We start from the raw sequence: 27,467 nt of genomic DNA, 5'->3' as shown, positions 1-27,467 counted from the left end.
TTTAAATGCATGGTGTGACTCTGCTCCTGGACTGGTCAAAGGCTTCTATATGAATAGAAGCCCTCGATCCCCCAGTGGCAAAGAAGCCAGGTATCAACACCTGGGCTGGCATGGGCATGCCAAAGCCCACCAGGCTTGATACTATATTTGTAGCATCCTTCCACTTATTTTAAGCTTTTTATATGCTAGAGGTGGCTGACCAGACAAGTACATGATTGCAGATGCTAATTTGATTCTTTTTTCAACTTTAAAATATACAATACTGTTTTTCTATAACAAAGTTTGTGCATTCCCATCAAGGCAGCAGAATCAAATTGCATTTTCTTCCTGTAGTCAGGATAGTGCAGTGATTTAAGCGAGTTTAAATATCACAACTGCATGTTCTCTATTTTCTTATTTTATCAATGTTTTCAAGCTGCTTTGTTTGTGCTTTTGCTCTAACAATGCTGGAATATTTAACCACTTGCAATGAATGAAGTGACGCAAGGTGGAGAGATGATACTCAGGGTCATATAAGGTGTCCCCACTTCCCGTAAGACCATTTAGTACAAGGTCTAGAACAGGGGTAGACAACCTAAGGCCCGTGGGCCGGATGCGGCCCAATCGCCTTCTCAATCTGACCTGCAGACGGTCCTGGAATCAGCGTGTTTTTTACATGAGTAGAATGTGTGCTTTTATTTAGAATGCATCTCTGGGTTATTTGTGGGGCATAGGAATTTGTTCATTTTTTATTTATTTTTCAAAATACAGTCCGGCCCACCACATGGTCTGAGGGATGGTGGACCGGCCTACGGCTGAAAAAGGTTGCTGACCCCTGGTCTAGAAGTACATAGCTGCACCACTGTGTGAACCTTCCTCCAGAAAGTAGTAATTGTGTAAGCCATCCATTTGAAATGCAATTGCAGGGGTAGAAAATGGTCAGAGCCAAACATCCTGCTTTCATACACATTTAAACCATTTCCTTCCCTGCCTCACCTAAAAGTAGTTTTTCCTCAAACCAAGAACATCACCTTTGCAGAAGTAGTCCTCAAGCTGGGTATGACTGTCTTAATTGTATGTGTGCCCTGCCTCTGCTTAAAGCAAGGCACTCTCCACAAGTTGGTGAGCCGCAGGATGTATTGTCTAGTCATAGACCACCCAGTTAAACTCTCACTCTCTGAACTCTTAACTTCTGTGACCTAGTTCCTTATGAGGCTATCTATATATTTTGAGAGCTATGGTGTTATATACACAAATCTCTCCTGAAATTTATGTTCCCAATCACTTAAGAGGTTAAGTGAAATATTTCAACCTGCATGTGGTTTTCAAGACATTTTAAAAATAATGTTATGCTTGCAAGCCTGTTGGGCAATCACCTATTTTTACATCATGAATTGGTACCATATGGGCTGTCCATTAAGCATTGTTTTCCTACTCCTCGTGTCTGCTTGTTACAATCAGGTCATTACAGTAATAAGGAACACCCTCCCCTCTTTTGTGGAAGAAAGCTAGTTGGTCTCTGTACCAGAATGAGAACATTTGTTAAGAATGTCTGTTCTGAAGGTGTGGCTCCTATGGAGAAAATAATCACTTAGCTCTGCAGCAAAGCAAACAATAGAGTACTGCTCAGTAGGCTGCCTCCTTACTTTTTGACAATGGCCTCGGTTTACAGCAAGAGAAAAACCAATACTTAATCGTTTCTATTCCACTCTAGTAGTGAAGAAGCCATGTTGATATAGTTGAGCATATGCACCTGTAACTCGTATACTGTCAGAACTGGGAGGGGAATTGGTGAGATAGGAACAGGAGTATGAACACTCTTTAATATCTTTTTTTTTAAAAAAAAATTATTAATAATTTCAAAATTACAGAAAAGAAAGAAAAAAAATTAAAAACAACACTACAATACCTAGGAAAAAAACAAGAAAAAAAACACAAGACATAAAAACCAATGCAACAATACAGCAAAAAGATAAAAAGAAGGAAAAAAAGACACAAATCCCATATTACATATCTTTAACTTCCATTTGCTTGTTTCATTGACCTCCTCACACCTCCTTTTTTGTATTCTAGTTTGATTGATTATTTCAGCAAATTCTTTCCATCTTTCTCAATTTTTACTAAATAATTTATCTTGACAATTTAACCTATTAATTAACTCAACAGATCCTTTCCATCCTTTCCCCATATTCTGTTATTCAAATTACCTTAAGTTATTTAACCTTATCTTACCAAAAAATACTTTAGAGCTTTAACGCTTAATACTCGATTATACATAACTCCTGATATCTTTTCTACTAGAGTCATATAGTTTCATTCCAACATTTTCCCTAATGTTCATTAATTTTAGGCTAATTCCCTAGAAAAAAAAAATTCTTTATAAATTTTCTTCCAATCTTCATCCAACTCCATCCTACTCACGGGTACTTGTTTTAAATTCAATTGTCCACAGGAAAAAGTCAGCGCTCTCCGGCAATGGCTGTGCGGCTTCACTCCGTGAAAGTAGCAATCAGTTTGCAGCACCGCGCCGCTCACCCCACTTCACTCCGGAGCCCCAAAATGGGGTTCCCGGTGCATGGGGGGCGCTCCTGGTGCCCTGCCAAACCCCACGTTCCCAGGCTTCCTCCGCCTGGGATTTCTAGCGGGTCCCCACCTTCGCCGCGGCGGGAAGACCCAGTTTCCACAGAGCCAGTTCCTCCGGTCGGAGGAACTCCGCCATTCGCCGATGGCGCTAACCCGGAAGTGAACACTCTTTAATATCAGTGGGGTGGCAGCTCTCCCTGGTCACTTAAGGAATGCTCTGTGGCTGATCTGACGTGGCTGAAGTAGCATTAGATGTAAATCACACATGAATATAAAACCCAAAGCTCTCTAAAGGGAAAGTCCAGCATGAAACAGATGAATTACAATTCAATACATATGTTAATTGGATACCAATGCCAAGATGTTGGTGCTGTCATCAACACTGCCTTGTTAATTGGTCACTGTAATTATCTTGCTTTGAGGCACTGTTCATTATGAATTTCATTTCCATTTGACTTTGCTTCCCTCAGCCATGTGTTTGCCAGTGCTTACCAATTCACAATTACACTTCATGCATCAAATGAATGGACTGCGGTCCACAAAATTTATAATAAATTTGTTAAATCATGAAGGTACCACAGAACACTCTTTGTTGTAACAAGTCTGCCCCCCCCCCCCCCGGATGTGAAATCTGTTTCTGGTCAACATAGATGTCCTCACAATTGCTGTACTTGGGAATGTTATATTGATATAACTCAAAAGTCACAAATGCCCTTCAGGATCCAGACTGGTTAATTTCTAAAGGATGCTATACTGCAAGTGATTTAGATTTTGACTGTTAACTTAAACACTTTATCCAGGAAATTTTGGAGGGTATTTTGATGGTAGTGAGTAATAATAATTGATTATTATTATTAATCAATTATTTATGCCTCCTTTAAAGAGCCCAAATTGTAGAGACAATTGGAATGCTAGATCTCTGACAAGACATTTTTAAATAGTTAGTTTGTTGCACGATACTGTGATTCAGTGTTTGGGTTGCATGTACTTGCAGTGATGAAAGTGTGTAATGCATACACTTACAGGTAGACTAGGATTCTAAACTGCACTGCCATTTCCTTGGAAAAACTGGTTATTCAAAACGATTTAATCCAAATAAGTGCATGGTATTTTGTATGTATGGAGCCCATCTCATCACACACCTCTTCTGTTACAGTAACTCCCTTTTTGTAGTGATTCGCCACAACTCATATGTAAAGGCTCCTTTTCTGCAAACACAGTGTCTTTCTCACAGGAGCATATATTTGGGGATTAAGCAAACTCCCACTTTAACCGGTGGTGGTAATTCTATGCAGGAAGTACACAGACTCTACAACAGGTGTGGGGAAACATCCTGGCTCCATGGGCCAAATCCTTTTTAGGATCAGCTTTGCAGACCAAATTTGACAGGTGTGCAGGGTCACCCACCTTTTCAAGATACTCTGAAGTCCTGAAGAGGGGACTTCAAAACACCTTGCAAAGTGCTGCTAAAAGGGAGTGGTTCTCCATCCATTCACAGGGGGTGCTATGCAAATTTGCATGGTGTCACCTGCTAAGATGACAGTAAATAAGCCTCTGTTTTAGCAGGTGATTTTGATGCTCACTAGGACTGGGTGACAGAGGGATATATTGTCTAAAACCAGTTTGAAGTTTACATTGTAATAACTGTTTCATAATATTTGACCTGGTGGCAGCAGTCACAGCTGTGGTTTGTGAAGCCTCATGGCAGCGGTGGCAGAAGTGCTGATGGCCTGCAAGGCGTTGTCGTGGTGGTGGGAGGCAACAGCAGTAGCAGCCTATGAGACTTTGCTGCAGCAGTAGCAATTAAAGCAGTGGCCTGGCGGTGGTAGCAAAATCAGTAGCAGGCTGCAAGGCCTCACCACAGTGGTGGGAGACAGCAGTAGAAGCGGTAGTGGTCTGGCAGCAGTGGCACAGTCAGCATTCTTGGTTTAAGAACATTGTCCAGGCTTTAAGTTTTGGTTCTGAGGTGAATGTTTAAAGCCCTCTTTAAAGCCCTAGTTTGTAAATTAAGGCCTTTTTTCTAATTATACCTATTCAGCATTTAGCTTTCCTTTAAGCTTTTAGTCACATGTGAATGTTGTGAGTCCTCCTTAACATGATTTATTGCCTCATATGTCCTCTTCCTTTCAGATTATACACATTCACAGCTAGTTACAAACTAGCATTGTATAAAATATTACAATTTGATCCCAGTTGATTTCCAGATGCCACCTCCCTAGTGTGTAGCATGGTCTAGCCTTTAATGAAAGCTGTCCACTTTGTGATATAAGTACAAAGTTTAGCACAAAGGGTAATACCAAGAAATCATATTGGATTAAATGAAATTATACCCTTGTGTACGTGCATTGCAGTGTTTAATTGAGCATCTCTATTTTGACTAGAAAGGTAATTATAGCACCCCAAATCATCAATTGATTAAATGATGACATTTTTCTAAATCCAGTTGTACTTGAAATACTTTCATGTCTATGTTCAAGGGTCTCCGTGGCCCTGGTGCCTAGATCTCTCTATCTTGGGCTGTATTACTCTAAATAGATCCACCAGCACAAGGATTTGCCCTTGCACAAATGAACTTCACATTTTCTCTCCCTGCACCCTGTGGGAGGTTCTGTTGCACAATCAGAAATCCTTGCACTAGCAGAACTGTTTAAATGGCTACAGCCCCATGAGTGTCTGGCTATGTGCCACATTGTAGCAATGATTTGCTATTCAAAAGCTGTGTTAAAAAGTATTGTCCAGTATCTGATCATGGGACAAAGGCCAGTCTGACCTTTGACCAGCTTCTGTGTGCTATCCCTGAACAGATTCAGTGGCATTAGAAGTGTGAACTAGTGGTGGTTAATGGAAAACTCTGGGTTATATATTTATAAAAGTACTTGTATGCCACTGTTCATTTTTTAAAAAATCTAAAGTGGTTTATAACGCACGCACACGCACACACATACAAAAACACGCAAAAAATTGCCAGAAATAATCAGTTAACTATTACAGGAATCTGTTTTCCTAATTGTATCCATAAGCTTGGTGGCATAGAAATGTTTTCAGCAGATATGTAAAGGTTAAAGCAGAAGGCACCTGCTGAATCTCTTTTTGGAAGATGATGCTAAAGGCTCAGTGTCATGTCACTGTCAGATGAGCCTCACCAACTCAGGGGATGACCAGTGACACTCCTGCAGATGATCTTAGTAATCGAGTTGGGATATTAAGGGTTTAGACAGTCCCTAAAGTACCCTGCACCTAAGTTGTTCAGGGTTTTGAAAATTAATACAAGGACCTTGAACCTGGCTCAGTAGTAGATGGGTAGCCAGGGGAGATGTTTTAACAATGATGCCACATGTTGTTGGTCATTTGCTCCGTCAGCTGACTGGCCACCACATTTTGCACCAACTGGAGCTTCTGAACCAGGTCCAAGGGCAGCCTCATATAGATGCATTTCAGTAATCTAGCTTTGAGGTTGCCAGTCCATGGACTGCCATGGTCAGGCTATCTATGTCCAGGAATGGTCATAGCTGGCAAGCAGGCCAAGCTGGTAATAATGAGGCGGCAGGAATGTACTTGAACTCACTTGGATGAAAAGTTGTAGCAATGCCAATCAAACAGCCGATGAAAGGTTTATTTCCTCACAGTGACAGTGGAGTAGAAATCTGTGGATTTCACCACCTCTGAGTGCAAGGTTTTGTACAGTTGGGGCTTTACCATTCTGTGTCTCCTTTGCTGGAAGGTGCATGGCCTTCTATGACAGGTTTTGTGGATGAAATCATTTGCATCCATTCCAGATTGATTCCACCCATTTTTCTGAGTCAACCACATGGGTGTCTGGGTAGGTTTATTGGAGGAGTGGTTTATTCCAAGTGCTGGCAGCCAAGGATGTGAAGGGGGCTTTTGGATCAGTACATTTGATGTGCCTATCTGACCCCTATCCATCATGGCTAGTGATAAAGAGCCTGGTGAAGCCAATGTTCAGCTTACTTTTATGACCAAGAATAATAAAAAAGGCTCTGGCCAAGCAATTCCAGACTCATCAAGATGACTTTGCTTAACATGACCCTCTTCAGTCAGTTTTGTTGCTGGAGTTTGGGACCCCTACTAATTTTACTACCGTAGCTGATGATCTTTGCTGGGAGAAAGATAAGTTGATTTCCCTTAATTTCTCAGCAATTTTTGGTACCATCTATCAGAAGTCCATTAATTTTGCTTGTCATTAGCCAGCCAAGATTTGTGTTCACCACTAGCTGCCTTCACTTAAGGTGGGTGGGGTCTTAACTGGCAACATGCGGACCTAGAGGTGCACTCTGGCTGCAGTTGGTGAAACCCTGTCCTCTGCCTCCCCTAACATAATGAGTCCATGAGATGCTCAGAAAGCAGCAAGACACCTTGCTGCTTCTCAGAGGACTCCAAAACTTTGCATGCCATCAGCAAGAGTTCTGTCCTTTAGGCTTGGAGAAGGATGGGGACGCACCCTGATACTGATTGGAAGATGTATTTGCCAGTGTGAACAATGAGCATGTTTGTGAACTGTTGCCATTGATGATTGTATCCCTTTGAATTGGACGTATAGGTTGGAAGTGGGGGCACTGCACTGCAGTGGTTTTCCTTAAACCCTTTCTCCTACCTTGATGGGTGATAGTGGGGGATTGTTATTTCTGCCTTTGGGTATCACTCTCTTAAGGGTCGATCCTTTGTATTGTTTTTACTGTTCTGTATTAATTAACTCTTCTTTTTTTTAATTGAAAAGCAGACTACATATCCTTTTAACAAACCCATGCTTACATTGAATGATGGCATGCACACAACCCTAGTAGTTATGTTTTTAAAGGAACATTTTAACTTGTGGAGTGTGTTTATCATTTTTAAATACATATACACAAACACACAATGGAACCAGGATTTCAAAACCCCATTTAAGTATGTACATCCTCATTCACCATGCCGGCTTAACCTTAGCTGCAAAAAGTCAGCCTGAAAAGGAAAGTCTTAAAATGCTTCTGGAAGATGTTCAAGCTCTTACTTTGGCAGTTCTCCAGGAAGAGGGCAGTTGTGAAGATCTCTTTCCTTTTGTGCCCTTTTCATGCTGCTGCATTGGATCAGATCACTATACAATAGAATAAACATTATCAGTTCATCATGGGAATTGTGGTGTGACATTACATATCTTTGATGGGTTAGAATTAATGTTGCTTTATTTCATTATAAATCATTTTCAGATATTAATAAAGGTAACAGTTTCTCGAATCCAAGTGCAACAAAAATCCTAAATTTCATCAGACTGTTTGAACTGAACATTGACAACATTTTGGCACTGGAGGTTTTTTTTTCTAAAAGAGGGTAGGTGTACCTCACTTGGTTGGTCATGCTTGTCAACTGATCAGCACTTTCAGTCCTTTTATATTCCTCACACTTACAAATTTAGGGAGAATGGCGAAAGAGCTTTGGTTTGTATCCAGCTAGATTATGAGTATACCCATTGAAATTAATGGACCCAAGTATTTTCAGTGGATCTACTCTGTGTTTGACTAGCATTAGATATATCCCTTTCTAATTGTTGTAAAGAGGGTGTTCTCTATGCCCCCAACTCTGCATTTGTGGAATGCTACCTGCAGGGACTTGGTCGGTCTTCCGTCTCCAAGCAAATACATTTCTTATTCTGGGCTTTGGGGTAGTGTAAAGCTCTAGAGAAAATAATGCACCCCCCCAATGGTGGAACCAAAAAGTGCAAAGAAAACAGTGTCAGAACCCACTGGTGGGTGATTTGGATGAACACTTTCAGTATATTTTGTTTTAATAGATTTTTATCGGATGTGGTATGTTACCCCTGTAAATTGCTTCAGGATTCTTTTCGTGTGTAGCCAGTCATAAATCTAATTAATCTCATACAGTAGATTAATAAAGTACTAAGATTACTCCTTAGACCTATTGCCCAACCTTTTCCCTTTTCTAATTGCTACCATGTGCCCATCTCTCAGTCAGACAACATTCCTGTCTTGTTTGTGAAATACAGGTTGCATTCCTTATACACAGCGATTGCTTAATGCTTTGTACAATACTTTTAGTCATCTTGGTTCTTAAATAGCAGGTGAGTTCACACCATTGTTAGAACACCTACTAGAAGCAGTAATGCTCCGACACCAATATAGTTTGCATATCTGTGCTGGTGTTCTGGTATTCTGAATTGTTAATAGCACTCCTTCAGATCTTCTGGGTATCCCAGAGGAGCCAGTGTTTGTGTGGACAGTTGTTGCATTCAGAATGACTAGTCCCACAATAGCAATGGGGGTAGGGAAGAGAATGCATGAGTGCTACCCCTATAAAAATTGGCAGTATGCTGTAATGGATAGACCGTTGGGCTTGGTCTATGGGGCCTTTGTTCACATCCCTTTGCAGTCATGAGGCTTAGTGAGCAGCTTTAGACAAGGCATTATTACTTGGCCTGACCTAACTCTCAGTACGGCTGTGAGGATAAAATAGGATAATCTCAAAGTACTTGAAGCGGGAATGATTCACAATTTTGATACATACTTTTCACCACCCCAATAATTATACTCATTTTCTTTTTGTCACAGGAGTGGAAATATTCTTCCTTAATGTTTTACTGTGATCTGGGGTGAATGTTAAAGGAGAACTCTTGGGCAAATTTGTGGAGGGTTTGAAACAAAGCAGGGGAGATTACAACCCTTTAAATCAGCCTTTTTATGGTGTGTGTGTGTGTGTGTGTGTGTTAGGGTGAGCAAAAACCATTGGCCTTTGTTTTGCTCTTCTTGTGAATTACATTTCCACCCATAAGACCCTGAGATCTATCTTGCATGATGATGTTAGTTTCTCACAAGAACTTCCAGGTTAAAAAGAGATAAATTGCAACAGCTTTCTCTCTCTCCTTCTGCTTGTTACTACATGGTTATATGTTACCTAGGACAAGAAGTGCAGGATTCCCGCTGTCTTGTGGTTGTCTACTCAGGAGCAGGCGAACAGCCAGCTGAATTCCAAGTGTCTTGCTTGGCAACTTCATCCTATCTCCCTCATGTTTTACCAGGCATTTTAACAGCCAGCAGTGGAGCAGCGGTTGGGACAACCATCCTCTGAGTGTGTTAACAAACCAGCACAGCTCAGAAATCCAGTTAAGCAGTTTATTCAAAAGGCGTATCAGCAATGGAGGGTGGTGGAGAAAAATTGAGTATGTGCAATCAAAATGAAAATACCAGAATATTGGTCTAACTGGTCTAGGGCTGGACAGTATCAGCTTTTCAACATTGTGGTGTATCGTCAGCCAAACACTGAGGTTTGACAGTATACGGCAGTGTTGAAAAAACTAGGTGCATTGACTTCTGCCTGCGAGACACCGGGTGAAACTTCCTCAGTTCTCACCTCAAAAGCTGAGGCGTTTCACCCAAGCTCATGGGCTGGCACAATGCAGCTTGTTTGCGCTGCTCAGCTGGGGAGAGGGAAGGTTCTCCCTCCACCAGCTGAGATGGCCCAGGCGCTCTTGCTGCTCACATGCAAGCGGGCAGAGCATTGGGGCTCCTTTAACTGCTCACTGTGGGGAGCATCCACTGCATTCCCCTCAGCTGAGCAGTTTCATGGAGCCCCACCCCACTTCTGGCTTGTTGGAGCCAGCACTGGCCTGGAGGCTCCTTTAACTGCTCTACTGAGTCAAGGACAGCTCTACATTGAAGCAGTTAAAAAATGTAGATGGAGGAACAAGCTGTATTGGTGCCTCGCCGCTACAGCATGTTTCTCCCTTTCTGTTGTATGAGGGCAGCGTGGGATGGTGGCTTCACTCAGTGATATATCACTGGTGAAACCACCACCGCTCCTGAGTCCCTCTGCTAGCAGCACCTGACTCCCCCAGCAGACGCTGCTAGCAGAGGAACTTTGGAGCGGTGGCAGTTTCTTCCAGCAAGCAGGATTTGAGCACAATAGCAATCTCCTCTCCTGTGGTTTCCAGCAACAGGTATTCAGAAGCATTGCTCCAATTGTAGAGGCAGAGCATTGCCATCATGGCTAAAAGCCATCAATAACCCTCTCCTTCATAAATTTGCCAAAAGCTATTTTAAAACAATTTAAGTTGGTGGCCACCACTTCCTCTTATGGGAATGAGTTCCATAATTTAACTATGTGCTGTCTAGGCCTGGGTGTTGTATCAATACCACAGTTTTCGCCTGACTTGCTTGCCCTCATTTTCCTTCCCGGGTAGTTGCCCTATGTTGACTCTTTGAGGGTAGTAGAGTGAGCGGCTTAAAGTGTTTGGATCTGGGTTTTCCCATTGAAATGCCCGTATTCAGTCTGCTCTACAACACTGGGCCTGAACGGAATGCCTAGGTACGCTTTTTTTTAATAACAAGAATACAAAGCTGAAAACCAATGAACTTCAGCTAAAATATTATGTTCATTTTTCAAATGGTCTAGTCCTTCCCCTCCCCACCCATCTAATATTCTTCAGAATAGTAAGTCTTCAGAGAGTAGCTGGAAGTGGGGAGGCATAAAAAGGTCCTCCTTTCCTTCCACTTTGCAGTTTTACTCTGAAACCTTAGGCGCACTACTGCGTCCAGAGCTCAGAAACTGCTCATGCTAATGAAATTCTCTATTGCAAAATGTGCCCAGAACAATGGGAGTTTCAAGCACTGTTTGGTATATGTAATCGGCCATCCATCAGTTCCTGTTCCTCGGGCCTAATAACACCTGTGCTTGGAGCAGATATCAGACTTTTAATGCTTGTGTTCATGAGTGTGGTGACTGTGGCCATCTGCAGATACACATTTCCCAGAGAGAACACAGTTTATAAAGTGAGCTGTAAAAAGGAAAGTGAAGAAAAGAAAATAGAAGTCCCTGGACAGCAGGGAAGCTTCTAAAGAAAGCTCACCCAGCCTGAACTGTTTGTATTATTTATAAATTGCTGTGGACAATATTCTCCATACAGCTCCTCCCAGAGGAATAGTGGTTTTTTAAATACAATTTGTGGAAGAACTATTTCAGCATCATAAACAGAAATATGGAATCTTGTTACTCCCTGTGTGCATATTGGGTGGCTAATAGCAGGCAAAATGTATTTTTCTTTTTAGACTTCTAGTCCAAGCCAATTCCTAAGGCTCAGGATGGGTTATAGTTAGTGATTTAAGTGTCACATACAAATTAAGTTCTGATGCAGGCACAACACTGGTTCCCTGCAAAGCATGATTTGTAAATCAGGAACCAGCCATGGGAGTGCATATTCTATCCTTTCCCTTGTTGACTTAGCTGTGGCTTATATCTCACTGATGTAGTTAGGATGTGTAAAACTACTTCAACCTCTCGTTTCAAATCCTAGTTAGCAAGAGAATCCTGATTAGATGGAAGCATGCGTCCCCAAGGCTGTGCCCCTCTTTTGCAGACCATGTGCATTTCCTTTATATTTTCTGGAAACCAAGTAGGGGAAACCTAGCAATAATTTCATTGATCTCAGATGTTGCAGTTTGTGCATGGTGGAAGAGGTGGTCTCTTTTTGTACTCAAAGGCGAAAGAGTTCATTAGCTTGACTTTATGGCAGCAAGAATAATCATGGTTGCTCTTTTGGAACTGGTACTCCATGTTGGGTTTAAATTTGGCAAAAAAAATATGCAAGCTATTTTATGGTCTGATGTCTACCATGCACATTCTTGGTGAAAGGCCTCTTAATGTATTTCTGTATATGCCCAGGATACCTTGTATTTCACTTGTATCCTTTCAGTCTATAAATATTTTGGAGTGTTTGGAAGTTTTCTTTGAAGTAAAAGATAGATACAGTGGTACCTCGGCTTACATACACTTCAGGTTACATACGCTTCAGGTTACAGACTCCGCTAACCCAGAAATAGTACCTCGGGTTAAGAATTTTGCTTCAGGATGAGAACAGAAATCGTGCTCCGGCGGTGCAGCAGCAGCAGGAGGCCCCATTAGCTAAAGTGGTGCTTCAGGTTAAGAACAGTTTCAGGTTAAGAACGGACCTCCAGAACGAATTAAGTACTTAACCCGAGGTACCACTGTAATGGAACTGGAATAAAAAATGGATCACAAAAGTGTTTGAGCTGTCCTGCATCTGCAATGCACTTGACCCAACATCTCAGGAAAACTTTTGCAGCAAGAGAGTGTTACAGTGGAAAACTATTTACTTATAATTGACTAGAAATATATATAAAAGTTCTGGTCCATGGGGTCACGAAGAGTCGGACACGACTAAACAAGAAAATATATAAACATTAGTTTAAGAGAGTGTAAAGAACATAAGCATTCAATTCTGATTTTTATTATGCTTTAATCTTCTTGTATGGGCCACCCTAGTTAATGCTATAATGCAAGGATGGGAAACCTTAGACCCTCCAGATGTTGTTTGACTCCCATTAGCACCTCCAAGCATGGCCAATAGTTGAGAGTTGTAGTCTAGTAACATCTGAAGGGCCAACAATTAGTAATCCCAGCTATAATACAAGTTTCTGCACCCTGTCTGTCTCTTGGGAAAGGTGACTTGGCGCCTGGTTCACAGAACTGAAAAGCAAGCAGTATCATGAGATGAGAGAGAAGCAAGAGAAGTACAGGCCATGTCAAGGCCAGCCCATGGATTCTCATATTTTCCTTCAATCCAAGAGTGCTATTAACTCTCCCTGCCTGTGGTATCTGTAGTAGGCTACTTGAAAGGTTATTGGGACAGGTACTAAAATATGCCTTTAATTTCTCTTATGATCCCACATGCGTTTTGAAAACTCAGAAGTCTCTTTGCTTCTGATTTCATGGCCCACTCTCACCATTTTTCTTCCCTGGACACTGACTTGCACAAAATTTAAGGGTTTGGATATACTAGATCCTGCCCTATATTTAAATTCTGTTTCTATTACTTAACTAGGCTCTTAAAGATCTTCCAGAATGCTATAAGCTGTAACGGTTCATCCACAATGCCCCCCATTAAAAACAACAAAAACCTTAGAAGAATACCCCCAGATCTGTATGTGCCAGCACAAAGCTGCAATGCTTTTTTTCAGCACCAGCCCATAGAAAGCTCTCAGACCAGATCTCCTTTGCAACCTTGTCCTTTGGAATAATTCCTTTACAATGTCAAGGTCTTCTTTCCAGACTAGCAGTTTCTGCTGGTTGCTGATTTTGGCATTGATTCTTTTAATCATAAGGGCTTGTGTGAGCTTTCTTTTCTTTTTCTTTTTCTTTTTTTAGGAAATAAAGTCCTGATTCTGCCTCAGCTGAGAAGCAGCTGAGTTTGCCAGCAAATCAATATCTGTTCTGACCTTGCTTGAGCCAGGCAATGAATATTCCATGCTTCTCTACCTCACACAGCGAAGAAAGAGACCATAGCCAGTGGCAGGGCACGTGTTTGCATACAGAAGGTCCCATGTTTAATCCTTGGTATCTCCAGTTATGACTGGGAAAGATTCCTGTCTGAAACTCTGGAGAACTTCCATTGTGAAGACAGATGCAAAGAATTCATCCAGCTTCTCTGCGGTTGCATTCCTCCTTCAGCACACTTTTGACTCACTTGTTATCCAACAGCCATGTATTTAAAAAATGTTTACTTGTTGGCCACTTTATGTTTTTAACGAAGTATTCATCAAATTCTTTTTTTTTAAATCCCTCGTGGTCTGCTCATAACTCTTTTGCTAAAGTTTATGTTCCTTTTTGTTCTTCTCATTTGGACAGAACTCCATTTCCTGAAGGAAGTCCTCTTACCTCTAATAGCTTCCATGGCTCTGCTCATTAACTATGCTGCCATCCTCTTGGCCCTGGTGGTACCTTTACTGATTTGCACTGTACATTCTAGCCAATCTGTTATTGTGGTTTTAAACAGCCCCAAACCATTCTGGAGAGATTTGACCCTCTTGACTTTGCCGTTCCACTGTCTTATAAGCAACCCCTCATTTTGGGGGAAGTTTCCACTTTTGAAGTCAAATGTGACGGTGTTGGACTTTCTTAGCAATTGTCCACTTACATGGCACTGTGATCACTGTTTCAAATTGGTTCAGCAACACTTACATCTCACACAAGGTCTTGGGCGCCACTTGAGTTGAGGGTTGCCATCTCTCTGGTCAGTTCCATGACCCAAACTGTTCTAAGGCAGTGTCGTTTAGGGTATCTGGAAATTTTACCTCTTGGTTGTGATTGGGTGTATGCATGCTCCAATCTGTGAGGGTAGTTGGAGGTTGGCCATTATTATGACACTTCCTCCTTTAGGTGCCCCCTTTATTTCAGTCTCCATCTCAAGGTCACCCTGGGCATTTTAGTTGGGAGGGGGTGATCATACATCCCCTGAATTAAATTAATCAGTGATCTTTGTAGAAGAGTTTGCCTTTTGGGGGACTTCTAGATGGTTGAACTCTTGTGTTCTCTTTGATACCACCTCCAGTGCACCTTCCCTGAGGTCCTAGGGTTGAATGCAATCCTCCGGACTTCCGGGTTAGTGCCATTGGCGAATGGCAGAGTTCCTCCGACTGGAGGAACTGGCTCCGTGGAAACTGGGTCTTCCCGCCACGGCGAAGGTGCGGACCTGCTAGAAATCCCAGGCAGAGGAAGCCTGGGAACCCCATTTTGGGCTCCGGAGTGAAGTGGGGTGAGCAGCGCGGTGCTGCGAACTGATTGCTACTTTCATGGAGTGAAGCCGCACAGCCATTGCCGGAGAGCATTGACTTTTTCCTGTGGACAATTGGATTTAAAACAAGTACCCGTGAGTAGAAACGGAAAATTGGATCAAGAAATATCTTAATTTGGCACCGAAGCAGGAAGGTTCAAAACAGGAAGTCCGCCTTCCGCTTTTTGTACATAGACTGAAGCAAAAACCTTGTAAGCTAAAGTCTGGAAAGTCGTTAAAAAAGTTTTAATTTCCTTCATTTATAATTACTGAAACCCCCTTGGAAGCAGGAGAAAAGGCGGGGGGGGGGGGACTTTGTTTAACGCCTGCAGGAGAGTGAGTGAAGAAAGATAAGTTTCCACCGTCTCTAACCTGGGAACGGGGTGTCAGAGACAGAAATTCTTGGAGAGGTTCATTGACTGTGAATGGAATACTTTGACAGATAGCTAAAGAAGAGAAATAAATTGATTCCAATGTTGCCTTCTGCATTCTAAAGAAACAAAATATCTGAAAAATGAAAGTAATTTTCCTTTGTTGGACTTGCCTTAAAAAAAATGGATACAAATAGAAATTGTCTCCTCTAGAGGGAGCTTGCTAAAGCGTCTACTTGAGGACTCTACAGCTGTCAGATTAAGATCGTGGGACCAGTCCTTTTTGACCTTGACTAAATATGAGCTGGGAGGAAGGTTTGGTCTTGCTTTATGCAAGACAAGTGCCTTGCTGGAACAGATGCATGAGAAGATGGATTTGATGAATGAGAAAATGGATTTGATGACTGTTGTGGTTAATAACTGTGGACAAACAGGGAATATTGATACAGAAACTATTCAGGGACCAACTCAGGAACCTGTACTGATTGGGCAAGTGCAGAAGATAATGGAGGAAGTTGCGGTTGCACCTCAAATAATACAAATGGAGAGACCCGGGGCCCTACAGGAGTATAAGCCGCTGTCTTTGAAGATTGAAGTTGGAGTCGGCCAGGGGGAGTCTGGAGCTGAGGAGGTTCTTAACTTTGGAGAGACCTCGAAATATGTTTTTAAATATTTTTTGGACTACATTGATGATTGTGGGGAGTGGGACTCTGGGGAATGGGCTGATTGGATGAAGGGAGACGAAGATAATTTGGGGTTGGAATCCCCCAGAGACCTACTCCCCAACGAGAAAGGAAAGAAACTAAGAAAGAGACCAACAAAAGACAAGGAAAAGTGCAAGTATAAACAAGAAGAAGAAGATCTGCAGAAGGGACATGGAAGAGACTTAAGGGCCTCGGACATTAGATTACTAGGTTGATGGACTAGATGGAATGGACAGTAAGGACTGACACGACCTGAGACCAGGAAGAAGAGACGTTGGATGAAGATTGGAAGAAAATTTATAAAGAATTTTTTTCCCCTAGGGAATTAGCCTAAAATTAATGAACATTAGGGAAAAGATTGGAATGAAACTATATGACAGTAGAAAAGATATCAGGAGTTATGTATAATCGAGTATTAAGCGTTAAGCTTTAAAGTATTTTTTGGTAAGATAAGGTTAAATAACTTAAGGTAATTTGAACAACAGAATATGGGGAAAGGATGGAAAGGATCTGTTGAGTTAATTAATAGGTTAAATTGTCAAGATAAATTATTTAGTAAAAATTGAGAAAGATGGAAAGAATTTGCTGAAATAATCAATCAAACTAGAATACAAAAAGGGAGGTGTGAGGAGGTCAATGAAACAAGCAAATGGAAGTTAAAGATATGTAATATTGGGTTTGTGTCTTTTTTTCCTTTTTTATCTTTTTGCTGTATTGTTGCATTGGTTTTTATGTCTTGTTTTTGTTTTTTGTTTTTTCTTGTTTTTTTCCTATGTATTGTAATGGTTTTATTTTATTTCTTTCTTTTCTGTAATTTTGAAATTATTAATAAATATTTTTTTTAAAAAAGGGGGTTGAATGCAATCCTCCAAACCCTTTTAGTTGGGACTTTCCCCAGATCTTGCACACACACACACACACACACACACCCTTGAGTGTTTGTTTTTGTCCTTGGACTCTGCTAATGCCTCTTTCTTACCTAGATGAAACATAGAGATGGGTGTGTGAGTAAGTGTAGAAACTACCTGACTGTACAAAGGTAACATATACATTCATTTCTCTGCCTTTTTTGTGTGTCTGGCCCCAGCCAGTTCTGGCATGTGGTCCCCAGAAAGTTACCAGAAAGGAACGTGCCCTTGAGCTGAAAAAAGTTTCACACCCCTGCTGTAGTTTGTATCCATATATAACTGTGTCCCACTGGTTCTCTCCATTCTACTAGTTTTACTTTATGGCTTCTATAGCTATGTTCTTCTCTTAAGACCAAGCACTGCTGCCCACTCATCTTGACTTAGACAGCCTTTCTCAATCTGTGGGTCCCCAGATGTTGTTGAACTACAACTCTCATCACCCCTAGCTAGTAAGGCCAGAGCTCAGGGATTATGGGAGTTGTAGTCCAACAACATCTGGGGACCCTCAGGTTGAGAACCGCTGACTTAGAAGCTTCCAGCATTTAGCATATAACACTTGTATATGGTGTCTTCCTCTTCATAATTTTGGCACATGTGTTTTACCCTACAAATTGGCCTCAAGTCCAGGGAGAAGGATTCCTTTTGACTAAATTGCATGACTTGGCTTCTGCAGAAGTGACATGTAATAAATGGCTGGAAGCTCATACCTTATAAAGATGATTGATTAGCTGTAAGCAAACTTGCTTACCTGGGTGCCACTGAAGTAGATACAGCTGTGTTACATCTGGTGCATCAAGACAGAATATGAGGTGAGGCTTCTGCTTGTAGAGATTCTTCTCGATTATTTTTTTAAAAAATTACATCTGCTGTGAGGAAAGCAGCAACCTGTTCTGCTGCTTCGTAATAAATGGGGTAATAAATAGAGCAGTGGTCTTTGAGCTTACCAGACCTAGCATCAAGCAGTGTTCAGTTCTGACAGCTCCTAGTCAGATCAACTTCAAAGATTTATGAAGGGTATAATAAGATACAGCAAGACCTAACCTGAGCTCTTAACATGAGGAAGAAAGCAGAACAAAACTTGGGTGTTGATTTTTTTACCGGATGGGGTGCAGTCTGCATTGCACCTGTATTCTTTCCTCAGATGCATTCGCTAGAGTTTGTTGGTGCAAGATCTTTAAGCACTTTAGAGAGAGAGAATTCTGATGCACTCCTTCCTTCTGGCAATTGATCCCCTCTTTTAAGAAAGAGTGAATGGCCCGAGGTCACCCAGTGAATTTGGTGGGTATTTGAACCCAAGTCTTGCACCCCAAGGGCAAGACTCTATCCTTAATTAGACCCACAAGCGAATTCTTCATTTAACTTTTTACGTACTCAAACATCATAGTAAACTGGGTGTGGGGTATCTGTTACACTTTGGCTATTATTGAACTCCCAACGCACATGTACACCAGCTGACATGGACAATGGCCAAGGATGATGATAGCAAGAGGTCTGAATTGGCAAAATGTGGCTGGTGTCTTGACTCCAAACCATGATTTACAAAGCCCTTTCAAAGTGTGGTTTCAAATCACGGTTTGGAGGCAAGGTGCTAACCCAAGTTTTCTCATTTGGCTATTAACAGCAAATATAAAAGAACCAGGAAGTGGATGAGGGAACCGTGTGTCAGGAATGAGCCCATGGTATGTGCTTTCTGAACTGGGCCTCCAATTCTGTCAGGTGAGCAAACCATTTTCTGGGATTTTCTTGGGTCGGTGGGGCAATTTTTAGGAACTGGCATCAAAATTCTAGGTAACTGATGTGGTTACATGTTGATAACTTTTTTCCCCAGCCTTTCACAAATGCTACCTACCTGCAGTGTAACTCAATGGAAACAGTGTCCCTATTTGTCTATTTCTGCAAAGCCATAACCACAATGCACAGAGATTACCTGCATATTCACACACAAAAAATGCTTGGCGTGCTGGGCTATTTTAAACCCGAAGCAAATAATTCTTGTCTTGTTCCCCTGCTCTCTCAAGCCAGGTTGTGTCTTTTACATGCCAGCTGAAATCTTAATACATACTACACATGGATTTTTAAAAATCCTGATTTCTATGACTGGTGAAGTCATACAAGCTGGCCCACTACTTCAGTTCTTGGCCCTGTTTGCATACCTTCCTCTTTGTGTAGAAATCTGAACTGTTGAATTGTATGCCTGCTGTGGCTTCTCCAAGGGAAGAGTGTTCGTGAATGTGGTACTGATGGGGATACAGATGCTGAGAGAAACACGTTAGCTGATGTATGCCCAGCAAACTTCCACTGGTTATGCCAACTTTCCATCTTTGGAGTGCAAAGTCCAAATGCCAAAGAAATAGCCCACACTGAGTTTACCATCAGCCAGCTCCCCTCCACTATAGTGACTACACAATTTCCTGCATTCCTATTTATATATCGCCATTCTTCCATATTGGAATACAAAGAAGTGTACATAGGGTTCCCAGACATTTTTCCATCCAGGCACTGACCAGACCCAGACCTGTTTAGCTTCAGCATGATTTACTATACCATATGCTCTGAGAAATGGTTTATGATATGAAATCCTGAAGAGCTCAGTTTGACAAATGTTGGTGGATTACTACTGTTAATTTGGGGTTATTATTTGCCGATTGAGGGGTCTGTGTCTATTTAGTTTTTTCTGTTTAAAATGGTACTTTGTTGTTGATGTCTCCTTTATTGTGTTGGTGTATTTTTTTATTAAAAAAACAAACCCCAACGAATTGTATTTGTGGCATTGTAGGTTTTTGCTTTTATTGTGAGTCACACTTGTTAGGTGACACAGACATTAAATAAATTATAACAATAATAAACAGCTGATATGTTAGGGTTACCCTTGCCTACTAGATGAGCAAGTGATGCGACTTGGAGATAAATGACTTCTTGTATCTAGAAGTACATCTCTCTACCTCAAGGTCTGTTATAGCTCTGTTATAAGAGAGTGCTCCATTAATAGACAGGGGACAAACAAACAAGCAGCACACCAAGGCATTTTCAGAGGAAATGACTCAAGCAAGTGATCCAAGACGTACACTTTTGAGAAAGCAAATATGCCCCAGGATCAAGGTTCAATCTGAAACAGGGAAATTATTTTAGGGGATTAGAACCTTTTTGCCTAATTAATAAAGGGGGAACTGTATTTGGAATTCTGATCCATTCTTTTCAGTCTGTATCTAGCTGTTGCACATCCACATAATCCAGCAGGAAAAGGTAAACACCTAGGGGTTGGGGGGGGCATATGGTGTATGGCCTGTTACTGAGAAAACAAAATAAACTGCCATATTATTCAGGCTAGTTCAATTAGAATTCAACACAACCCTAAATGTTCAGTGTGAGTGGCACTATATTTTAATGCCAGCCTTTTAAAATAAACATGCAAGGCACTATGTCTTCTTCAAATGCCACCTTTTCAGATTGCCTCAAAAATAGCTTTCCCTTATGAAGTTGCCATGCTCCCCCAAGTTTGTAAGAGATAATGATCCACACAACAGGGTAAATGCATGTTGTTGCTTTCTCTATTGCAGATGTTCTCAAACAGTGATGAGGCTGCAATCAACAAAAAACTTCCCAAAGAACTGCTGCTTCGGTAAGTCGCCTTTTGGCTTGTGCAAGTCTAGGAGTTTTGGTAATAGCTGAGTGAGCAGAGACCATAGTTGACTGTAAGTCAATAAAATCCGTAAATTCAACAAATTCTGAAGGTGGTGCAGAATTATGCAAACATCTCCCAAATCTCTTAATCTGTCAGTCAGGCTAGTTTTACTGAGTGTGGTTATGCTGTGCAGAATCAACAGGTATTAGGAACCTAAATAAGGTATGTGCCTTGCCACTACCGCTTCCTTAGGCAATGAGTAGTTCAGGGACAGTACTATGTGGTTTGGTTTTCTTTGGCTGAAAAAAGCACAGGAGACTATGGGGTCTTTGTAATTAATCTATTTACCAAAATGCAACAGTGTATTAGAAACAAGTAGACTCCTAAAAAGAAAGGCAGCATGACTGCTAATCTGCTTTAGATTCCCAAAGAGAGCAACTGTGGTCAAGGTGCTTCAGTTTGAGCCAACTCGCAGCTCAAAATTTGAATGAGGAAATTAAAACAAACTTTATAGATTTTTATGCCACTGCCATTGGCTTCCAAATGCAAGGGGGATCGTTTTCCAGCCATTCAGGATGGTTAATATTAAAGTGTTGTGGTTTTTAAGTTCCTGACCATCCTTTAGTGGTTTGTAGCCAGTAATAACTGGTTGACTGAGAGTTTGACGTGAATGTAATTTTAAAGATTTACACCCTGGCTTTATCTTCTGAAGTTTTATTAGATTTGATTGCTAGCAGTTAGATACAGTTGTTAATAATAAACTTGTGTTGAAGCTAGAACTTGACCACTGGTTTACTGTTGGAACTACAAATGGACTAGTCAATCTGTTTCCAGTCTGTGACGCTTCACATGTATTCACTTGTCAGTTGCTTCTGTCCAGTTTCCACATTGACCTGCATTTTTTTTTTAAAGAGCTGCATGAAAATTTGCATCTCTCAAAACACTCATTCCTAAATGCATTTTCTTGCACAATGCACATTCTAACAAATACTGGCACATTTTTAGAGCTAAGGACAACATTGGAACATTAGGAAAGTGAGCGTAAAAACTGTTGGAACTAAATCTGAACTGCACATTAGTCTGGGAGGTGTCAGTTCATATCAGAATTCATAAATATGGGATTCCTCAAGCATCCCTAGTTGGAACTATTGTTAAACGTGTCTCTTCTGCCGCACATACAAGGTACCTGAAGATGTCACACAAATAAACTCAAGAATTAAGAATACGCATAGCCTAAAGAGGAAACAAAAAAAAATGTTTATTAGTGGTATATAATATTTTGTTAGCTCTTGGTAATGCAAATAGAGGAGGGATGGGAAACATAATGCAAATAGAGGAGGGATGGGAAACATTTGCTATTAAAGTTGACACTGGAAATCCATTGTAAAGATGCAGAGCTGTGGCATATTGGCATATTCTAAAACGATTGAATTAACATACATTCGTGCTGTTTTCATACTTCCTAGTGGATGTTATTCACTCATCCTATAATTCTCCTTTTCAAAAATCATGAACTACGTGTGAACTGATAGGAGGAGTTGAGTCAGTCTCTCAAATCTTGATTTATGGATTGTATGCTCTATTCTACTGTCTAAAATTTGATTCTATCAAGTCAGAGACAGATACTATATTGCTTATGAAAGTGTGAAAATAGTAAAGGGACAGCTATATATTTCCTATGTTCAACCTACCATCTTGTGACTCCAACCTGTCTAATCTTTCATCAGGCTTGCAGATTGTACCAGTTTTACCTGCCTCTTTGCCGACTAAATGTCAGCAGTTTTTTTAAGGTGGCTTGTATGTGTGCATACCAGTGAGCAGTAGCAAGTACCTGCTTAAGTGTAAAGTGGTGGACTCTAATGTTAAACGTGAGATAAAAGAACCGGTAAAAGAAACTTGCCATTCCAGTTAGCTCAGGTTACAGACATGGTAGATCAGCGATAGGCTGCTTTACATTGTTACAGCTCGTTTTAAAGGTTGTGACATCATATACTGGCTGTTAGATAGCATCACTTGGCCTTTCTCTCCATCTAGCAGAATAGTCAATACCTAAAGCTTGCTTACTGATTATTTCTTTCTTAAATATTGGATTATGTCTCCCAGACTTTTGGAGCTGGTTTCTGGGAATTTCAAACATTTTTCCAACATCACTTCTAGTACAGTGTACAAAAACTTTAGGTGATTAAAGTTATCTCTGGTTTCTTGAACTTTAGCCCACATTGCGGATCAGGGGGATAGAAGGTTTGTTTATTTTGGATATGGAAGATCAACTTAGCAGTGAAGCATATCAGACTAGCCTTCAGCAAATCACACACTGAGCTGAATCTTCACATAGTTGCTTTGAGGATTTGCTAAGTATTGTAACTTGCCTGAAGCTCTTCAGATATAAATAATAAACTGTATTTTCATATATTTCCATTACTGGATGTTTGTTAATCTGCATACTGATCACAGAGGTTTTGGTCTTGCAGGCCCCACAAAAACACCCCCATTTGCTCATGTATTTGTATATTACTTGCCCAGCTTTGTGTTATGAGGTTATTGATGTGCTCTGTTTTACCAAACACTTTGGTATGGCCATAGGGTCAACAGTTACCTGAGTTTTCACACTAGCAAGCCATTTGCTTGCAGTTGGGGAAGGTAGGGACAATTGAGACTAACCTGATTATATCCTTCGTAGCCTAATTGTGTGGTTAAATTTTAGTTGTTAACTTAATGTGTTTTAGAATCGTCCTGAAAAATGTTCATTGAATTTCTTTACAATCAGATATTCAGGGGTACAGTGGTGCCTCGCAAGACGAAATTAATTCGTTCCGCAAGTTTTTTCTTCTTGCGAGTTTTTCGTCTTGCAATGCACAGTTTCCCATAGGAATGCATTGAAAATCAATTAATGTGTTCCTATGGAAACCGCCTTCAGACCAGGTCCGGGGACAGTCTGTCCCCCGACCTCTTCTGAAGGCTGGGGGGACGGACAAGGGCTTTTCTTCCCACCCCCAGCATTTTAAAAAACCCCGGGACAGCAGAGGACTTCTCCGCTGTCTGGGGCGATCTTAAAATGCTGGCGGGCGGCATTTTAAAATCGCCCGGGACAGCGGAGGACTTCTCCGCTGTCCAGGGCGATGTAAAAGCTCCCGGGAAGGCAGGCAGGGGGGAGCAAAGACTTTCGCCCCCCGCCCGCCTTCAGAAGAGGTCCTGGACCTCTTCTGAAGGCGGGCGGGGGGCGAAAGTCTTCCCCCCCCCGCCTGCCTTCAAAAGCTGTCCGCGATAGCGGGAAGCGCTTCCCTGCTATCCCGGACTGCTTTTAAAATGCTGGCGGTGGGGAGCAAAGCCTTTCGGCCCCCGCCGGCCTTCCTGGACCTCTTCTGAAGGCCGGAGGGGGGGAAAGGCTTTGCTCCCCACCACCAGCATTTAAAAGAGGTCCCCGGAGATTTCCCTATGGGCTTTCGTCTTGTGAAGCAAGCCCATAGGGAAATTTGTCTTGCGAAGCGCCTCCAAAACAGAAAACCCTTTCGTCTTGCGGGTTTCCCGTCTTGCGAGGCATTCGTCTTGCGGGGTACCACTGTATAACTGACTCCTTAAAAATAATCAGCACATGAGTTATCCTGTTTTAGCCTCACAACTCTATAAGGCTGCATACACTGAGAGCAGAGACTTGAACCCAAATCAAAGTCCACTACTCTGCTGTAGTCTAGCTCTCATATAAATCCTTCATGCAGTTGGCAGAGTTACTATGGAAAGCTGCATACTCGAGATTACATGGAGTTGCCACGGAATGATGCTTCCCTTAAAGGCAAAATGTAGATAAGCCCGGAGACCTCTTTACATCTAAGGAATGCGTATAGAAGCAAGCTGTTGCTTATGAAAGCTTTGCCACAATAAAATGATTAATTTTGGAGGTATTGCAAGCCACTTCTTATTTATTTATTTAGCAGCAGATTAATACGGCAGTCTTTCTGGAATTCCTCCTGAGAAGCTGAGTTCTGCATTCAGGGTTCTGCCAAACTTTGCTCTTGGGAACAAACGAGGAGGATTGAGTTTATAAAAAGTTAAACCATAAGCAAGAGTTTTGAGAACTGGAAACTTTCTGTTGTGCATACTGCGAAAATTCATTAATGCACATTGGCAGGGCAGCCTTTGAAAGGGAGTCTTATCAAGGGGACAGGCTTATAAATGGGCATCAGTTTCTGTCAGACAAAGGCTGGTGTGTTTTCATACAGCCCTGCTGTGTAAGTTCTTGTTCCCTCATTCCTTCATTCCAAAGAACGTCTCATGTACGGGGGTGTTGAGTGAAAAGCATTATTTTTCTCCCATTGAGTTGCAGTAGTGTGGACAACAGGTTGGCTTCTAATCATGATGACTTTGCACTGGGATTCCTACATTGTGTCTGACACTGGAGGTTTGTTTGCCCTTTCTGCTGCCACTTCATCATGCTCTGGCAACACAAGGGAGGAAAATAGGGGACAGGAGTACCATGCCAACACTGTTTTTTCTCGCTCTAACTCTTTTGCACACACACACACTCAACACAGATGGCAGCCACATAAATGTGCAGTGGTAAAGAAGGAAACACAATATCATAACATTTGATGAGTTATGGTGCTAGTATTTGAACGGATCTGGAACCTGTTTGCTTTCCAGCAAACCTGAGAACTAGAGGACAACTGTGTTGTCAGTCCATTAAATGTAGGCCAGAGCTTAAGCCTGAACAGTGGCATCCATCCCTGCATAAGAGATCATGTTGTGATGGTTCCTGCTCCCTTACCGTAGGCACTTCTTCAAGCCATGCAGCACTTTTCTATAGTGATGATTTTTGTCACTTCTTATTCTTGTGTGAAAGCTTTTTGTTTAATCTAGCCTTGTGGAAAATTGCAATAACGTAGCCCTCAATTAATTTTTGCCTGCCTTCACATACCTATCAGTAACAGGGCAGCTTGGGTGGGTTTGGAGTTCCCAGTTAGAGGGACAAGAGGGGTTGGTGACTGCTCCAGTTTTCAGGGAAATCCTATTTTTGTGTCTGTTTGCCCTTGGCCTTAAAGGCTGGTTTTTCTGTTGTTGCTTAAGTATTTGTTGTTTAAACTCAACCTGATTGTATCTCTGGAGGATTGGTTTTTGGAGATGGCTGGGAAGCTATATTTGCATAGGAGAAAGAAGAGGGAGCCATTCCCATTTGTGAATGTGGTGAGCAAAAGTGAATATATAGCAGTGATATTAAAACAGGTCAGTCCAAGGAAAGGCTAGGCAGATACTTAAGACGTGTTATACTGTGGGACAACATGTTCATTGAGCTATCCACTACTACCCCAAGGTCTCGTTCCTTGTCAGTCACCACCAGTTCAACCCCCCACATCACTGTATATTATTATTTCTGTAGATTATTATTTCTTTTGCCCCTACATGCATCGCTTTACGCTTGTTTACACTGAATTCCATTTACCATTTTACTGCCCATTCGCTCACTAAGACTGTTTGTTTCAAAAGAATAGCATTCAAAATTTGCCTGCCCCCCAAGATTCCCGTTCTCACACAAAGATCTACAGCATTATGTTGTCATTGCTAGAAAGTTCAGTGCTCTTGGTTTCAAACGTATGATCCAATGCACCCTATGAAGAGCTTCTGCCTGTATAGTTGTCCCTTGGGCTCTGTTTTTCCTATTGTGGCTCCCTGCAATGCCCAAGAAGCAGTTTTCAAAACTGACAGGAACTTTGGAGAGCGTTCTGTCTCCAATGCAGGATATAAGGAGGTGTAAGAATCAGAACAGGAAACTGGGAAAGTCCCTTGATTTCTTTGAATTCCAGGCAAGGGTGTTTTTGCTTTTTCCATTTTTAGTTTCAGTTAATATGTTCTTTATTTTTGAGGGGTTTGTAGCTTCCCTTTACTGGGTTGCTGTAGTTATGACAGCTTGTAAAATTGCTCATTTTGAATGGGCAAGTATTTGCACACACCAAGGGTTTATGGAACGTTTCTGCAGCTCTTTGTGGTTTGGCTAGCAGTCCCAGAAATTATTTTCCCCCTCCTTTAAATATACAAAATTAGGACTAGAAAGTGCTTGTCCAATAAAATAAGTCCCTTCATCAGCCAGTGATAGTTGGGATGCAACTTTTGCTTTTCTCCCCCTTTGGATTCTACCCTTGGGTAAAGACAAAAAGATTACTGTGACATCTAGAGCTATTGGAGAGAAAGTGTGAGCTCTTACCTCAACTTTGACCTTCATATACGTCTCTTGAAGCTGTGGTCTGGAACACAGCAGGTTGAGACACATCTAGTTGCTCAGCAACAATTCTACAACTGCTACAGTGCCCCAAACATTAGACTTAGAGGCCTTTTAAAAAAGGCCTCCCCATTTAACTGTAGTATTTAGCTAACGGTAAGGCCTGGTTTCCACACTGCCTTCATTTCATTCCGTTCCATTTCACTTTTAATTTGTAGAGCACCTTTCTATATTACTATGCACAAGGTGGATTTGCAACAACCAAGTATACAGCAAAGATCACACACCTTATAATAATCAGATCCAATACAAAAAAGTCATGATAAAAACTTGACTTTACAATAAAAATATCAAATAAAGTAATATTCAATAATACATTAGAATATAATAGTACACAGTAAAATTAACTCTCAAAATACCAGCAAATAAGAATTAAACAAAAATTCACCCTTAGCAATTCCATTGAATAATTTCTAAAGTATAATAAATAAAAATAACCATCTCACAGTGCATAAAAT

General features: G+C 41.4%; 1 protein-coding gene and 1 long non-coding RNA gene across 4 annotated transcripts in view; one reads left to right on the top strand and one right to left on the bottom strand.

Annotated features, from left to right (window-relative positions):
- Nucleotides 1-27,467, top strand: part of FBXL20 (F-box and leucine rich repeat protein 20) — a 66,692-nt gene that overhangs the window by 7,368 nt on the left and 31,857 nt on the right. For 2 of the 3 annotated variants that reach the window (XM_082195499.1, XM_082195497.1), the window contains exon 2: nt 20,677-20,738. In XM_082195499.1, coding sequence (XP_082051625.1) covers nt 20,677-20,738 — 62 coding nt within the window. Of the gene's footprint in view, nt 1-18,740; nt 18,836-20,676; nt 20,739-27,467 lie in introns of all 3 variants that reach the window. The other variant, XM_082195498.1, reaches the window with a different exon arrangement.
- LOC309516705 lies at nt 488-27,467 on the bottom strand. Its single transcript, XR_014212991.1, has 3 exons — nt 26,935-27,467; nt 7,571-7,654; nt 488-1,551 (listed from the first exon to the last, which is right to left on the bottom strand). It is a non-coding gene; the product is annotated as an uncharacterized lncRNA (long non-coding RNA).

Source organism: Podarcis vaucheri, assembly GCF_965113315.1.
Source record: "Podarcis vaucheri genome assembly, chromosome: 13".
Taxonomy (NCBI): Eukaryota; Metazoa; Chordata; class Lepidosauria; order Squamata; family Lacertidae; genus Podarcis; species Podarcis vaucheri.
Note: the sequence above shows the minus strand (reverse complement) of the source record. Positions and strands in the feature narration are given on the sequence as shown.